The sequence below is a fragment of the Phalacrocorax carbo genome, chromosome 12 (assembly GCF_963921805.1).
Source record: "Phalacrocorax carbo chromosome 12, bPhaCar2.1, whole genome shotgun sequence".
In the NCBI taxonomy this organism is placed as follows: Eukaryota; Metazoa; Chordata; class Aves; order Suliformes; family Phalacrocoracidae; genus Phalacrocorax; species Phalacrocorax carbo.
Genome location: NC_087524.1, coordinates 10,971,805 through 10,989,647, shown reverse-complemented (window position 1 = coordinate 10,989,647; position 17,843 = coordinate 10,971,805). Strand labels below are relative to the sequence as shown.

At 41.1% G+C, this 17,843-nt stretch overlaps 1 protein-coding gene across 4 annotated transcripts in view; it reads left to right on the top strand.

Annotated features, from left to right (window-relative positions):
* SORCS1 (sortilin related VPS10 domain containing receptor 1) overlaps window positions 1-17,843 on the top strand; it is a 306,065-nt gene that overhangs the window by 269,632 nt on the left and 18,590 nt on the right. For all 4 annotated transcript variants that reach the window (XM_064464114.1, XM_064464113.1, XM_064464112.1 and 1 more), the window contains exons 19-23: window positions 5,863-6,049; window positions 10,828-10,961; window positions 13,051-13,174; window positions 14,174-14,286; window positions 17,382-17,513. In XM_064464114.1, coding sequence (XP_064320184.1) covers window positions 5,863-6,049; window positions 10,828-10,961; window positions 13,051-13,174; window positions 14,174-14,286; window positions 17,382-17,513 — 690 coding nt within the window. The remainder of the gene's footprint in view (window positions 1-5,862; window positions 6,050-10,827; window positions 10,962-13,050; window positions 13,175-14,173; window positions 14,287-17,381; window positions 17,514-17,843) is intronic.

The window sequence follows — 17,843 nt, the reverse complement described above, 5'->3', positions numbered from 1 at the left end:
ACTCAGCTGAAGTCTCTGGAGATGAGCTTAGCATTAGAATTGTTTTGATTGTTGATGTACCCAAATTAAAGATGCAAAGCTAGTAGTACTTAAGAGCATAGTCTGTATTTTTTCATGGTATCCTACTGTGTTCCCTCTTTTGATATCACAGGTTAGTTAGTAATGATTACAAAAATATGAAACCTTCATCCTAACTTTTAAAGCACATGCTGAATCATGGCTGTTTATCATACTAACCACCACATTCCTGTTAATAACACACAGATGAAAGATCAGTATATCCCCTCCCCCATGCCACTGTCATCTGAATTATAGTTGGGCATTCTCTGTTAGTGATGATGACAAGCTGGTTGGGAGAAATCAGAGCCTTTCATACATTTTTAAATTCACTGCTGAAATTCCATGAAAACCTATGAAAGTTGACCTCACCTTCATGATGACACACAGCACTACAGTCTTCTAATGCACCTCCAGTCACACAAGTCAAATTATTCTGCATAATGCTGAGAGGCTATACTTATCGATTCCTGTGGTACACAGAAGACCTTGTCCTGCAGAGAAAGCCCACAGCTGAGTCAAGCTGGCACAACTGGCAGTCAGAATGAATGATTTGATTAATACAATTAGCTGTTTTGGTGTCGAAAAAGAAGCATATATGAAAAGTATCAAGATATTTGCTCTGACAAAAGACATATTTCTATTCAATTTTGGATTTAAAAAAGTTAAAAGCAACTTAATGGAAGCAGTAATTTACACACAAAAGCATATTTTTCAGTACTTGGTCAAGTTGGACTTGAATATTTGTTTAAAATTAAGCATATGCTTTTGAACAGACCTAGACTAAAGGTATCCTATGCATAGATATTCAGTTGCATTGGAAATATCTTTGATGGATGTTTGCTGATGGTGACAGGAAAATGCCAGAGGGAAAAGGGTTAATCTAAAGAAAGCACAAAACATTAATCCAGGAAGACAATCCAACAACAGCAGTGTCTGTCTCTTGCAAAGGATAATTAAATCCATTATCAACATCTGTGCGAAGACGCACAAGTCAGTGCATAATTGAAGACTTAAACATTAAATCTGAAACACAGGAATGAAAATTAAAATCCTTGAACTGTGTTTCACTGTCTTAATACTTCAATTTAGATACAAATTCTGGAACTCAATAAGGAAAATTCATTATTATAGCCTTCTGGGCAAGATTTAGATGGAGTGTTTGAGAGAGAAACCTGCGAGGTCGGTCTCACATACACCAAAATACTGAGAACTGCATAAAATTTATAAAAATGTAAAAATGTTGCACACTATATAGACTGTTTCTTGGTATCACCTGAAGCTGGAAGCTTCACAGAGGTTTTTTTGAAGAATCCAGATCTCATGTACGCTCTAGACATTTATTCTTTTGGCAAGATACAGAAAAAATGTGAAGCTGGCTTGGAGGGGTGGGAAGGGGAAAGAGGGAGGGGAATCTTTTGCTTATGCTTGGAAACCTCCTAGACGTTTAATGAGAAAATCCCTTAAAACCCAGTAAATTTCTGATTGTCATTTTAGTATCAGATGTTGTATACGTAAAGGGCATAATAAGGGGCCTTGGGAATCTTGTTTTTAATTCCTGGGGCTTCTTTTCAGGCTAAAAGAAGTACTTGTGCTTAAAGTTCAGCACACTCTAAAGTCTTTGGCTGGTCTAAAGCCTTTATCAAGATTGCAGTGTACTACGTCAGGTTATATCTAAGCTTGTGCATCTTGCATATACCTAGTACAAGGTAAAAAACATCCATCAAAAGTACTTTCATTTTTTCAGCTATTGTAATTGGTTGCTGACTAGCTTAGTGTTTACAGTACAGGAGCTGATTGCAGAGATATCAACACAAGCAGCCAAGCCAGCAAATTTCTCCCTTGATGCCTAAGAGCACTGACATTAAAGACCTTTTACAATGAAGGCCAGAGAGGCTGCCCAAAGATAGCTCAGTGCTGATTGCATCCAAGTGCTTTGCTGTGGCTGCAGAAGAAACGCAGGGAGTTTTGTGTCTGCCTTAATCAAGCTAAAAGCTGCAGAAAACCCCTGTCATGTAGTATTGGACTTGTCAAAATGACAAGGAGAAGTTGGAAAAGCAACAGGAGAGATTTTTGCAAGACGTATGTATATTCATCAAATTGTTTCAAAACAAAACTTCCCTTGGTAGAACAGCCACTTGCAAATGGCTCTGGAGAACTGCCTGAGACACAGACAGCTGGAGCTGATGTAGATCAGGTGTGGACTGTATGGGAAATGTTTTGATTTTGGCTCACCTGCTTTATCTTATTCTGCCCAAACTCTTACCTGGCACATGTAAAACATTAGAACAGTCAAAACACAATCTCTTTGTTTTCCTGACTTTTTTCTCTCCCTTCCTAAGCTAGAATTTTAAATGTCAGCTTTTCAAAATATGGTATTTTCAAAGAATTGTTATAGCCTGGATCTTACTGAATGGAAAATGTATTTCCAGTTCAAAGAGTTTTAAAACAAAGCAGGAAAGGCCAAGACAAATGAAAAAGACTGGGGGAACAGCAGCTGAAGCTCTTCTCCAATTAGATTTTCAGATGTCTCTGTCAGCATCTTTTCTCCCTAGGGAATTTGGAAGAAAAATTGAAATCTAAATCTTGCATGCCTTAGAAATGACTCCCTTCCCTGGCAGCACCTGTAGACACCACGAGTTTTATGGCTATGGAGAAAATGAAGACAAGGGAAAAAACACTCATTAGAGCACAAATTTTGACACTTGGAGAAACAAGGCTGTTCTAAAATGCTGTCACCCTTTTCATCTTCCTCTGCTACCTCAAATACACAGAGGAATATACCTCGACCTGAAATATACTTCAACTGCATGACCTCAAATATACTCAGAGATGATAAAGCCAGCAGGGTCACTATGGTGGTGCAGTTTTAACCATGTGAATAGCTTTTGTCCCAGCAGTATGGCTTTACTGAAAAATGTTCAAAGGCAATCCTTCCTAGTAATAAAAGCTGACTAAAACCCTAGTGATGATGGACCTAGGGGAACTGGGAGAACATCTAAGGGTACTTCAGAGATCTCTGTCTTTGGTCTGAGCCCAGCACCACACTTGAGAAAATATATTCCCCTTCTAAAAGGGGTTCAGAGCTGAGGAGCTCATTTATGCTCACTTCTGTCTGTGGAGGTATATCCCATTTGATGCCTTCTGATGGCTCAGTCAAAGAGTCAGGAGTGCCCAAACCACTGCATCATGTTTGAAACTGCACATCTTCTTTCAAATAGCTCTGCTCAATGAAGGACATAACTTCATACTTAAGACCATCTCCTGAGTTCCTAATGGCTCTTCATGAAGACTGGCATGATCCCCCGTGTAACACAGGCAGGAGCCCTTGCCTCAGACATCTGTGTCTCAAAGAAGAATATAAACAGGTGCTTCAACTTCTAGTAAAGCATCCAATGGAGAATTTGCGAAGAGCTTTGCTGAATGGGGGCCTTCGTTTGCATTGCTCAAGCACCTTTCTTAGGTTTGACAATATGACATTGAAAACTCCAGATGTTGCCAAGTTAATTACTAAGACAAACTTAGTTAAGAACTACCCAAGGGCAACCTGGAGCTGAGTTAACATGCAAGATCCCCATGTTCCTGTCTAAAAGTGTATTCAGGTTGGTCATCTCAGTAATGTCTCAACACCTCAGGGTGCTTTGCCCTCCCTGCTGTTCTCAAGAGGAGAACAAGGGAATTGCCTTTACCTTCAAGACACCAGGAGGGAAATGACATGAGATGTCTGTAAGAATCCCCAGACATGTGCCTCTGTCAAGGGATGTCTTTCCTCCACCACACCTTCAGCCTGGGATCCTCCAGAACCGAGCAACACAGTTATTTTGATCTCATCCATTTGGAAGCAACATCCAGCAGGGTGCCAGGGCAGTGTAACAACTACAACTTGAGCCTATAAAAAGAGATCATCTGGGAAAATTTGTCTCTCTCGCCTTCCTCAGGTATAGTTCTGCTCTCCTGCTATTCATTCAGGCAAGCCTCCGCTATTTCTGCCTTCACCACAAGTTATAAAAAGATTGAGAGAACATGAGGAATATAAAGTTTATATTACAATTCCCTCCCATAGTCGCACACACGTTTCCCTTTCTGATGTGGAAACCTGCCTGATGCCAACCATGTACAGGGGTACCTTTCATACCAGTTGGGCATCCAGAGGACTGTTTCTCAAGGGAAAAGAAAAACAAAAAGCAAAACAAAACAAAAAACCCCAAACAACCAAAACAACAACAAAAATACAACAAACAAAAAAAAAAGAGGAAAACAAACCGAAGTAAATTAAATGTCCTTTCAGCCAATTTTATGAGCTGCCCTCAGGTATTAATTTACCGGCATTCTTCCAGACAGTGGCAGCTGCTTCAGCGCGCCAGGCTGTGGGGTCGGCTGCTCCATAGCAACAGCCAGCAAGTGGGAACATACCCAGCACTAGCATCAAGCAGAGCCACTGAGGGGGACTTTCAAAAGGAGGAAGAATGCCTAAAGTTAAGACAAGCTACTCCATCTTACCTGAAAGGGAGAGGATTTATAGCAGCCACAGTTGTTACACAGGTCAGTGTAGGCTGTGTAACTATTCAGCTGTCAGAAACTGCGCTTACCATAGGCAAAACACATAATATCTTACAGGTATTTCTAGCGTATGATGTGACATAGGTTATATGGAATTTTTGCATGCATGACTCACTTTTCTGTCTTTTAAACAGGCTTGCAACAAAAAAAAATTTAATAATTCCTTTTTGTTTGCAAAGCAGAATAAGGAAATTACATCACTCCCCTCTTTGGGGTTTTAAAAGCCTTTTTGGGCTGGGTGACTGACGTAGAGTTTGACAAAGCTGTGTGCACAGGGCTGAAATTCATTTTCAGGAGTGGAAGGTTAAAACTTCTTTCAGGATTGTTTCACAGTAGCTGATTCCTGTTCTGGCATGGAGGTTACAGATCCCTCATATCCTCAGCTTTTGGTTTGTGGTGGAGTTTGTTTGTTTGTTTTCCAACCATGATTTTTATTTATTTATTGTAATTTATTGTAACACTTCTGAAATGTACTAGATTAGCAGCCCAGGAGTCTGATTTACACCACAAACCTACTCTGCTGGGATTATCTCTAGGCAGGAAGAGAAGAGTTTAATCAGCTCTGTCAATTCATTAGCCCTTCCATTCTGAGGCAGGCACAGAGGGTCCCACTTAGTGTCAGTAGTGTTGGTAGCTGTTCTGAAATAAATACAAATCCAGCTCATTTTAATTCAGGCCACTGAGCAAGTCATAAGCTGCTGTAAGCTGCTGTTCTCATGTGAGGCTGAAGCACTTCTTTTGACACCCCACCACTTTGATATAGTTGACCTTCCCCTGAGGACTTCCCAGTTTTATTTTTCTGCTTTTTATGGTTTTAAAAACCATAAAAAACAATGTGGGTTGTTCCAAAGACTCTGAGGCAGTCTCAGTAGCTACCCACGCCCTCAGTGCTTCCTGAGATGAACACCACTCCCCATTACAACCCTGCTCTTCAGTAAAGGGAACCCAGGGGAAGTAGCCAGCATATGTTCCGGGAGATGTCTTACTGCCCCTGATGGTTAGGAAAGCAGGACAACAGCATACAACTTGGAGGACATTCCCTTCATAATGCAGCTGAGTCAACCCCAAGAGGGGTCACTTTGTCTCCACTGATTCCACTGAGCAAGTTGATGACGTGACCGCTTTTCCCCTGGTAGCATCAGACCTTCTGATTATCATCCAGTTTGTCTAGGTCACCCCACCGATCCAGTGTTTCAAAAGAAAAGTAGAGTCTATTCTGACCCTTTCTTTTTTCTATCACCACAGGGAGACCTCCAGAGATCCCTCATTCAGGTAGATTTTGGAGATGGCATCGCTGTGTTGTATGCCAATCTCAGCTCAACAGAAGATGGGATCAAGCACATCTACCAGAACGTGGGCATATTCCGAGTGACTGTGCTGGTGGAAAACAGCCTGGGTTCTGACAATGCTGTCCTCTACCTGCACGTAACGTGTATGTATGTTCATACTTGTTGTTAGCTTCTGTCATTCTTTAAAAAATTATTACTGGTCTTTAGAGATGCATTTGGGGCTTTGCAGCTGGGAGCAGAGTGACGAGATATGGTGAGTGCTTGTCTGTCGTCCAGCAGATGACTCCAGACTGAGAGGAGCCACAGGCAATGGTGATATTTGCTTTTTAAACCATGTTCCACCTCTAATTTTGGGCAGTCTGATTTGGAACACCTCAAAGGAACGTCCAGCCTTTTCTGAAATGCATCTTCATGAGTATGCTTACACTTCAGAAAAACAAAGACATCCAGGATCTTTAATCACTTTTAAAAGCCTTGACTTTTACTTTGTACGTGTGTTTTGCCCTCTAATCAAATACAACCACCTCTGGAATGGAAACCAGTGCATTTCAGTCTTTCTGTTGTCATAGGAACCAAAATCTTGGTGTTAGAGAGTATTACAAGAAAAAATTTTATCTTCACATTGTTCTTCTGCTGTTCTTTTTTAACCTTTTTATACCTCAGCTCTCTCTGATTTACAACTGAAATGTAACTCAAGTCCTTGCATAAAACTATCAATGAGTTCTTTCATATTTATTCTAGCAAGTGGTTATAAACCCAAAGGGTCAATCTGTTATTGACATTTTGTAACATCCCTAGTGGATTTTGTCTGGGGACATAGTTTTCTTTTTACAGTGGTTTTTTTTTTGTCAATTATTTATGTTTTCAACTGTGTGCCTCTGTGCCAGATTTACTGAAAAAAAAGGAAATTCCAAAACTTAACATTACAGAAATACCAGTTACTCTCTACCAAATTAACTCCACATATTGTCTAGATAATTTAGCACATTCCATATACTTTAACTTTAGTTTTGAGTTACTTCATGCAGCATGAAAACAGCTGCCCCTTTGGGGGAAGAGGGCAGCTCTTTAATTGCGCACTGTCATATCAACAGACGGGAGCAGTGGGAGGCATAGCTGTGGGAGATCGGAGGTTTATGAGGGAACACTAGGGAAGCAGGAGCAAATACCTCCCTGAATGCCTCCCTTCAAAGAGACCTTCGCTTCATGATCATAGTGTACCATTTATTTTTCCCTATCCTGATAGATCCAGGTGTGTGGCAAACTTTTATGTCACATAATCCTTCAGCACACCATGTGTTTGAGAAACTCGTAGTATCTTGCAAAAAGAATGATATTCATAAATTAGCTTGTTGTGAAGCTCAGGGTTTTGATTTGGGGGCTTAGCCTGTATCGCTTCTGTGCTGAGGCATTGGCGAATCAAGGTAAATTCTCAGCTTTTAGACACCTACTGATTTTTATTTTTATATATATATATATCTATATTCTTCTTTTAGCTATTTAAGTATCATCCTGAGTAGGGTAGAGAAAAGGGCCTCTGCTCAGAAAAGACGTATATACACTTTTGTGTCATTTCTTCGGTTCTGGAGTCATATTCTAGTATGTGTGTTCTACCCTGTGTGTGCTTGGGTAATTATCATAGGAGTTGCTGCGGGCTCTGAATGCAGACATCCCCCTCCCACTGCTGCTGGTTATGAAAGTCAGCGCAACAGGAGCCGTGGCTTTTTTTTTTTCCCTTTTACTTTTTTTTACTCTCTGTAAAGGTCATTGGAAACAAATGGAGGAGTGTTTTGGTGGTTGATATTTCGCAGGAGGGTCTGACAGCCTCATGCGAGCAGGGTTTGTAATCATTCCGTTTGATAAGACGGTTCCATGGGGACCATTGCACACCCTCACCCTCAGCCTATATGCAAAGTTTTGAGGCCACATGAAGCAACACCTGCTTTTGCATGCAACAACCACAAAATGGAAGGAGAAGGCAGGTGTGCAGCCTTCATCCTCACTCGTAGTGGCTTTTGGGTTTATAGCTGGTTTAATCCATTTTCTTGAGACACTGAAAGCTTAAGAACCATTTTGATTTTGTAAGCAGTACAAGAAATAAACCATATTCAGATATGCTTGTGTGACTTAGCAACCAATAGCGTATGTTTCTGTGTTTTGCAGAGGTAATGCCAGCATAGGACTTAAATACTGTGTGATCATTGCAGCCAGACCCAGATTATACGAGCCTGACCCCCTGGAGAAATGACAGCCCTAAGGGATATGTCTCTCCTTTCTCTACATGACAAGAATTAGGGACTTCAAAAAAAGTTGCAGATTGAACATGGTGCCACTCAGGCTAGCAATAGATTTGCTGAGGACAGAGATGTACAGTAAATCCAGTCCCCTCCAGAGCCTAACACCCAGATCCACAAAAGCTTCTAAATCCTATTTAAATGCTTGCATTGCCACTCAGCTCTCTGCTGACTATTCTGCTCGGGGCGTATGAGCTTGGCCTTTGGGGACTTTTGTAAAAATATCTGTCCTTACAATAGACCCGCACACTGTATTGCTAAGATCCACAGAAAAGCAGCGTGCAAGCCTGAACATCCAGAGAGTTTTAGGAAGAGCTACTAACTGGGTGACCTCTTGTTACAGGGTTGATTTACATGAGCGTGTGCAGCCAGGTCTGCGCCTTTCAACACCCTTCCCTACCAGTGGCCAGCAGCCTTGCTGATGGGAAATCTGTAGGCACTGAGCCACAGTGCTTATGAGCTCAAAGATCAGCGTAAAGCCTCCACCCGGTGCCCCCCTCATCCTGCTGCCGCCGTGGGGCCAGCGCACAGTAGCAGTGCCTTCGCTGCAGTTGGTCCAGCGATCCAGAAACGCAGGTTACTGTAAGGCAGGAGAATTTTGGGGTGTATGGAAAGTAAATTGTATATAAACTGCTTCTCTAGCTAACAGGCTGTCTCTGAACTGTCCTGACAGGTCAAAAATTTCTTCTGAGAAGTCAGTTATGCGTTCATCTGAATGCTTCAGAATAGCATCACCTGCCTAAGTGAACCTTTGGAGAAGCTTCTCCCTTTCCGGTGTCTGGGACTGGTACAGTTTTTTTCCTGGGAGAGGTGAAGGACTGTACTGTCCACGGACCTGCAGGAAGCTCAGAAATGAATTCTCTTGAATTCTCTTCCAATTTACCTGAGAGAAAGCAGTCTCCTGCCAAGCAAAGGGCCTATCCAGAGTGAGCTATCCCCATCTGCTGGCCAGATAATAGTTCAGCATTTCAGCCACTTTGACCCATCAGCTATGTGCACAGAAATACTCATGCAGAATTTGCTTGCTTGAGCCATCTTTTCATGTTCTTTCCCAGCTGGCATATGGTGGAGGTCCAGGGAGGTGCTGGGCACTCTCTTCAGTGCAAGGTCATTTGAGATGCATTCAGAGCAGCTGTGCTTGTTATGTTGGCATGTATTAGACTTTACATGGCTCCATTGTCACAGCTGTCACCACATCAGGTGTTAGGAAATTTATTCCTTTAGAGGGCTGGTATTTGGCAAATATCCCAAAGGATACCAAAGCTGCAAAATATTTAGCCTGGGAAACTGCTGTTTTTCAGGTCTCAGGGTTTTTCCAAGAGCAGGAACGGCCCAGTCATGGAGATGTGTCTGAGCAGGGGAATGCATTAAAATCAAAAAGGTGGAATTCTGTCTTCTCATGAATTTTCAAGAAGAGCGTTAACTGCTGATTATAAAAGGAAACCATGGTCTGGTCTATAGCAGACTTTGATTAGTCTGATCATGGATAACTCTTAATTGGGCTGCATCAGGTTAAGCAGCAGCTGTGTCTACATCCTGGAGAAAGCTGCCTTTCAGTAATGACTCAGGAACTGTTTATGCTGCCATTATTTATGCAGTCTGATTTAGGAGAATTTTTCCACATCTCTCTACCTTTGTGTGCTGTATAGGGGTACAGAGTGCTTGCTCCAAATGTGTGGTGTACCTTTAGGTTAAAAAGCAAGGTCTAAGTGGTGATACATGCATGGGATATGTCCTGAAAATCCTCTCATGAAATATTTAATATCCTCTAGCAATATATCTCAGCTCCATATGGACAATGCAATCGATCCTCCCAAGCTGTAGTCTCTGCTTCTCATCATTGGGGAGTTTGCAGATGTAGGACGTGTAGATGTGGCCTTAATTTGTTTAAGAAACCCATGTTCCCATGTCACCTGGGGTTTCTTTCTCTGTCACTCTCAGGACAATAGCTTGGTTCTTAAAGTGAACAGTCAGAACACATTTTGAAAAATAATCTATACGATAAGTTGTAACAACAATGGCCCATCTGTCTCCAGAAGATGGGGAATTTGTAACCCTGGGCATAATGTCACTTGTCAAATGAATTATGTTCTGCTTATACTAAAGAAATAAGACAGTTTATTGAGGGAAAAAAAGAAAGGAGTATAAGGTAATGTTAAAATTAAGGCACTCAGTGAATAGCTGCCTTCAAATTTTCAGCAGATACAGATACAGCACTGCTGAAGTTCACCAAATTATAGCAGTTTGCATCAGCAGAGATGCTTCATGTCCACCGAAGCCATTTGTCCTGCACATTCTTATGCCTTCCCAGTGAAGGACATATTCACATAACAGGGCTCTCCCCCTATTTTTTAAAATTATATATAAAGTCCCTGACTATATGATGTTCTTGCAGTGGAGAGTCTAAATTTTTCAGCTCCAGGTGCAGGGGTAAATCCTGTTCTGTAAGGAACAGATTTAAGCTTTCCTTTCTAGAAATGGCAGCAAGCTGAAACTAACTGTGATACCCCACAGTAATTTGGAGGACTTCTCCCCCCTAAACCAATGGATATCCCCTCAGTTCCCTTCTCCCCCAGGTTGATGTTTCAGTTAGAGGGAAGACTCACCTGCTGCTTCTGTCTCTGCAGGCCCCTTGGAACATGTTCACTTATCTCTGCCATTCGTCACCACAAAGAACAAGGAGGTCAACGCCACCGCAGTACTGTGGCCAAGCCAAGTGGGAACACTTACTTATGTCTGGTGGTTTGGGAACAACACGGAGGTTTGTATTCCCTATGGACTGAGATCAAAATAATCCTGAAGGATGTCTCTGACTGCGAAGGGAGGGAGAGAGGCATCTGGGAATGCTTCTAGGGTGTCACACACAAGAAAATTATAAACCAGAAACCAAGAGACTTAATAGTTCTTTGACATACCGATGTCGAAATGTAAGAACCTCTTTGTGTTTGTTGCTGTGACTTAGCTGTAGGGTTTATTGCCGTTTCATGCAAATTGCCAATAGCTTTCTCCCTGCATTTATATCCAAAGGGGACATAGTGAACCAAAATCTGGAAAAGTTTCTAGTGTGGTTTTTTGCCACCATTCCTTCTTCAATAACAACAACAAAAAACTTGAGGGTTTGGGGATTTTTTAAGGAAACTAACCTTTCAAAATTAAGCTGTTTTTATATTTAGAACTGACTTTACATAGCCCTAGATTTTAGACCTCATTTCTGTGGTGACTAATAAGGGAAGAGACTGCCATCAGTTCTGTGCCTCCCCTTGAATATGCTGAGACCAGTCCTGAGCCCCTACACTCTATGCCAAACCACATGTGCAAGAAGGCCTTATTATCATGTGCTCCTGGTGGATAAAATGGTTCCCAACACACCTCCCTGCCTCTGGGCTCTGCTCAGATAGAAGAACAGCATGTACCACATCTGCTGTCTTCATGCTTGCAATGTTGGTAAATCTGCACAGGCATTATAACTGTTATTTTACTTATCTTTTTGGCCGAAGTACCAAGAGACCCTAATTAGTTTCTGAGGGGAGGGATTCTCATGGATTTTGTAGAGTCAAGAGGGACCTTCAGTCGCACCTGGTTATATTCTGTATAATGCAGGTCAGAGGGTTTGATCAGTACTTTCTGCTTTATTTAACTTTTTGTTGAGCTTGAGGCAGAACCTGACTTTTTGTTGTTGTTGTTTTGCATTAATGATTTCCCTCAGCTGATGGAGAATTCACTGCTTCTCTTTCTTACCCTGTCCCCCAACTCTTTCCCCTCAGCTAATTATCCTGAGCATTAAACACATGCACTATGTTCATAGTCTGAATTTTTCTAGCTTCGGTTTCAAGCTGTTGGATCTTGTTATGCCTTTGTGTGTAGATTAAAGAACTCTCTGTACTATCAGAAATCATCTCCCCCTAGAGGTATGTACAGGCTGTGATTGTCACCTTTTAACCTTCCCTCTGATCTGCTAAGCTCATAAGTGATCAGAGTTGGTCTAACTCTGTTCTCATTGAAGTGAGAGTTTTACTACAGACTACAATGGGAACAGAGTTTTACTTAATACTGGGTGCTTTGAAGATCTCACCCAGAGTTCATTAAAAGTGAAAACAGAAGTTAGGGCAGAGACTGCTGAAAGGGGACGCAACTCACTGATAAACTGGTTGGCACAGCAAGTCAAGCTGAGGGGCTCTGCGTCGTCTGTAAATGCCATCACTTTCCAAAAATGACACCTCCATGTCTAAGGATAACATGGGAGAACAACTGAGAAATCTTAATTTGCCTCCTCGTTCTGTCACGACCTCCTTGACCATCCTTAAACAAATCACTGAGAGCTAGATCTGGGAAAGAAGTGTGACACCTGAGCAGTGAGTCTTGCAGGCTCTCATATTAGGATCTGGGCCTCTCTGGGGAGTGCAGCAAAGCTGGACACTTTAACATGGGATCCAGAACAGCCAGCACACTAAGTAGGAAGGGAATACTGGGATAGAATCATAGAATGTCCTGAGTTGGAAGGAACCCACAAGGATCATCAAGTCCAACTCCTGTCCCTGCACAGGACAACCCCAAATTTACAACATACCTCTGAGGGCGTTGTCCAAGTGCTTCTTGAATAACATCAGGCTAATAACATCAGGCTCCTTTGGAAATTATACTACTATATGTCAGGTTCAGAAGGGCCTCCCCATCTGGATTCCTGGGCCCTCTCCAGAATATAAGCTTTCATGTCACAGGATGCCTTTTATGTCTTAAGTTTCCAAGCTGGAACTGACTCCCTAAACCATACCAATAGGCTAGAGAGCCAAACTAATTTTTGCTCTCCTTCTCCACCCAAATTAATTTATGCTTTTCTGATATGTCTGCAGCCACTGATCACATTGGAAGGGAGCATCACATTCACATTTTCTGTGGAAGGGATGAACACCATCACCGTTCAGGTCTCAGCAGGAAACACCATTCTTCAGGATACAAAGACTATTGCTGTGTATGGTGAGCTCTTCCCCCTTCATTTCACATAGGATTATCCATAGTCAAGAGCTAGAGAGCCAGGTTAGCTGGGAGCTACATGAGATCTTTATTCAAGGATGCCTTGAGTGAGATTATAAACTTGGTTCCAGTGTTATCTGTTCAGCATAGCATCTCTGAAGGCTGATGTTAGTCCAGACTGAGATGATTGCAGAACATTGACCTCCTTCCTGGAGCCCTCTGCATCTACTCTATCACTATTTGGTCATCCTATATGATTGTCAAAATGTTAGGTTGTTTTGTGAGCTGGTTTTCCCCCTTCTTGGCCAGTAGAGGCCTCTTAACTCATGCAAAAGCTGCTTAGCTTGAAAGATAAGTCAACGCTGTGTGCTGCAGTTCTGTACAGAAATCTGTACTGATTTGAGATTGTACTCAGGCCTCAGAAGCAGTTAGGGCACACAATTATCATATAGAGTAGATGCAGTCTAAGAACCACTGCAAATCCCAGTTTTAGCTGTTTATGCTAAGCACATGGTCTTAGCGATCAGTGTGGGCATCCCTGTTAACAGTAACAGAGATTAAGAAGTATGTTTTCGAAGGCTAGTCCTCTCCTCACCTTTATCTTTGCTTCCTTCCAGTTAAGATTTCAAGTGTTAGGGGCATGTCTATGACAGTACAATTACAGCTTCTTTCACAGGGTTTGCTTACTTCAGAAGTCAAGATTAAGGTAGTATTTCAATTACATTCCCTGCACAGCTCCTTTTCCACTGCTATTCGTCTGTTGAAGCAAGGACCAATCACCCTTTTCGGTTCCATGACACTCGAGCTGTGAATCTCTCAGACTCTCCAAGTCTCTCAGTGAATCTCTCAGACACACAACTGGATTCTCTGACACTCTGTGCATCAGCTGCAGATTGATTAAGCAAAACATGAATTGCAGCAGGTTTCACCATGTTCTGCCCATTCATTTGGTACTAAGACATTTCACAGTCTTTACTCACCACCATGTCATTGTATCTGCAGAGCAATTTCAGTCCCTGCGGTTATCATTCTCTCCAAACCTGGATGAATACAATCCAGATATCCCAGAGTGGAGAAGAGACATCAGTAGAGTAGTCCAGAGAGCTCTGGTGGAGGTAAGCAATGTGCATAACCTGCATTACAATGATTCTTGTTTCTGTTTTGTGCCTACATTAGGACCAAATCAGCTGTTCTCTCAAGGTGTCTCTCTCCTTCTACCAACTATAAAATCAGGCCAGACTAGTGTTTGAGGCCAGAATCCTAAATTTTAGAGAGGTGAAATTATCCCATCCTATGACAATCTGGTGCTTAGAGTTAGCCTTCAGTTTTTTCTTTTTAATGACATTGGATTATGTGGAATACTTCTGAGAAAAAGGCATATAGAAAACACATTACTTATACCTACATATAGCTGTACAAATGACTTACCTACTGCATAGCAATTCTTACTTCTTTTATAGCAGTGGAAAGTAGTGTTATTCTAATGGAATTACAAATATGCTGTAGGAAGCTTAGGAGACCAAAAAGAAAACAAATTTTACTATAGAGAAGAGCACCACAGTAAGGGCTTTATGTCTTTCACATAGCATGAGGTTCATGGGACAGGGTTGGATGCTATTTTTCCTGTCAAAACTATGGAGAAGCTCTGAAGTTCCTTCTTCAACTGTGGAACAGAATGTCATAAAAATATTCTTGTGTGGCTGAAGATTTAGATTTCAAACTGAGAGGCTAAGAAAAGTTAGAAGACACAGCTGCGGTTTTGCATCCGAGCAGAAAAATAGTGAAAAGAACAGTTTGAAAAAGAGTTTCTGCTTTTTTTTTTTTTTTTTAAATAAAGTTACTCAGATTTTGAACAGATTCAAGGCTTGTAGATGTTATTAGCAGGCTTGCAGGTTCATTTGTGGCATCATCTGTGCAAAAAGACTGGAAAGACACAGTGCACTAATCAGGTACACACAAACTTGTCTGGATTATTTCTGAGATTTTTTCCTTCAGTTTCCTCAGAAGGCAGGAGAAAAGGAAAAAAAAAAAAAAAAGAACATTTTCTGGAGCTTGTTCTTCTGACGTATTTATGCCTGTATCAAGTATTCAAGGATCCATTTGTCTTCAGGATGAGTTTTCAGAATATAAACAACTTAATAAAACAAAATCAAGCCATAAAAAAAAGGATTATATGACTACAGTACAAAGGCTACATTCCAAAAGCAGAGCAGGGGAAACACAAGGAGTCTTTTTGTTGTTTGAGTAAAAAAAAAATTGATAGCTAATTATCCCTCTTTATGTGGCTAAATGATTCACCTTAAACAAGCCTTTGTGAGAAGTTCCTGTAAAAATTGAAGATAAAACCAATAGATTTCTACAGCAATTAAGTAAACTGTATAAAAATGAGTTGAATAACTAAATTATTCAATAGGAAATAATAGCTGTGCTATAGAATTTTTATGAACTTTTATTAAAGTATTACATTCTTGTTACAGAGTACCATAGATTTGGATAAAAACTCTGCATAAGAAATTATAGTTCTCTACTAAAATCTGATCTTCTTTCTAAGTAGGGGTAATTTCAGATTATCACAAAATATCCTGGTTTGCATTATCATCTTAATTATTTGCTCACATCATTGATTTTCTGAGTTCTTCTCCTGCTTTTGGTGAAGAAGACACAGATGAACAGATTAGAATGAGTAGAACAGCCAAAAGCTTCCAGACAAAAAAAACCAAACCTTCCCTGCCTCAGAAAATGAAGACTTTCCATTAACTGGAAATACTGTGTCTTTTTCCGGACATCTTAAAACAACCTGTTAGGCAAGCACAAATAATGGAAACCCTGGCTTCACAGAATACTTGGAAAGAATATATGACACCTTTATATTGCTATAGTTTTTTGTTTCAAAAACCCAACAGCAACAAAACCGCATGCCTTTCCTGGGCATGCAGTGGAGGGGAAGGGTTCCCTTTTCACAGTTCCGCAGGGTATTCCTTGAGCTGTCGGCAGTCACGCATGGGATAGCCACAGAATTAGCTCAGGCAATGACGATGTGTAATCAGTTTCACTGACTCCTTGTCCTCTGTCCATCATTTCCTTCAACGAGCAGCTGTTCTAAGTCTTTGCTCCTCAACTACAGGGGAGAAGAATTAATGAGTTTTCGGTCCAATTATGTCTGAGAGGATTTCACGTCCTGACTGCAGGGGAATCTCCGTGCTGCATCTGGTTGCTGTGGTCTGCCCTGTCATCTGATGGCACTTTTCTTTTAAAAGTGACCTACTAAATTCAGTGCTTGGAAACTTAAGATTTAAATCAAAACCTTGAGATTTAAATGCATTTGCTGGATAATCCATAACACAAAGAGGCAATGGAGGAAGATTCAGCAAACTACGTTTCTCCTTCTTTTGGCTCATAAAACTTCCTGAAGGCCAAACTAGCTCCTTTTCTGGAGAATAACACCACAGTCTGATTGTGTAATGTCATGGTAACAGCAGCTGAAGCCCATGACCAGAGATGACCTTGGTAGTGATGCCTGTGGGGTTCTTTTTGATGAATTTTTGGCTAATTTGTGTTGAAGAGGATTTGGGTTTAAACTGGTTACTTAAGATTTTTATTCAACAAGACAAGAAAAATTTGCAGATAAATACAATCTTTAACACCTAAAGAAAAAAAATGGTCCTCATTAACTTGTGGAATTGATCCAGGATATGAACTACAAGAATTTGTTTGGCTTTTGGGATTCAAACTTGATTCATCATCTTCCCTCTCCCTGAATCTCCCTGAATCTGAAGATGTTTTGGCTAATCACACCTCTAGAGTGCAATTCTGCCCACATACCTTGCCCTTTGACATGCACCTTCTTACCCCTGACTAAATGAAGAACCTCAGGGACTAACTTGGGATAGTCAGATAACTTTAAAACAGTTCTATTTAGGCAAAGCAAATCATAGCATATGCAACTGATTTAGGAGCTCCTTTTAGCATGTCTGATTATCACCGTTGCCTTAGGACCCTGCATATTTTACTGGAGAACATGGTAAAATAGCTTAAATAAGGAAATTATTAATCTCTGACTTTTTACCTGCAGGGGATTTTAACAAGACTCTCCCTGTTGCACCAGATACATTGTTGTACCATTTGTATAAGTACTGTGATGCCTTAGCAAAGAAGCTGTCAGCATTCAGTGCCATTCCCGCTGTTTATCTCTCCATTGTCTATGTATCAGGCAACAGGTATTTCAAGCAAGCATATTCTGGTCGCAGTGGTCCCCGGTCTGCCCACATCTGCTGAGCTCTTCATTCTACCGTACCAAGGTCCCACACGAGAAAATAAAAGAACAGCAGCAGACCTAGAACAGGTATTGTGCCCATTACTTGGAGAAGAGTATGTTTATGCATTCGTGTGCATGTGTAGCTATATGTATATATATATGTATGGGATTTCTAAGGCAGGTTAGAAAAAATAACTATGGTGCGAATGCATCTGATTGACTGGGGTTTAAACGACTGTGGTACATGCTACATCCTCTTTTTGTTGTTGTATTGTTTTTGGTGGTGGTGGTTTTTTCTCCTAAACACTGGAAAGAGGCTGTGGACCTGTATTTAGGAGTGGAGACTCCCATTTGAGTTCCCTCAGTAATGTTAAATTGGCATAAATTTATATGATGTCATGTCTCTCCCTTTGAAGT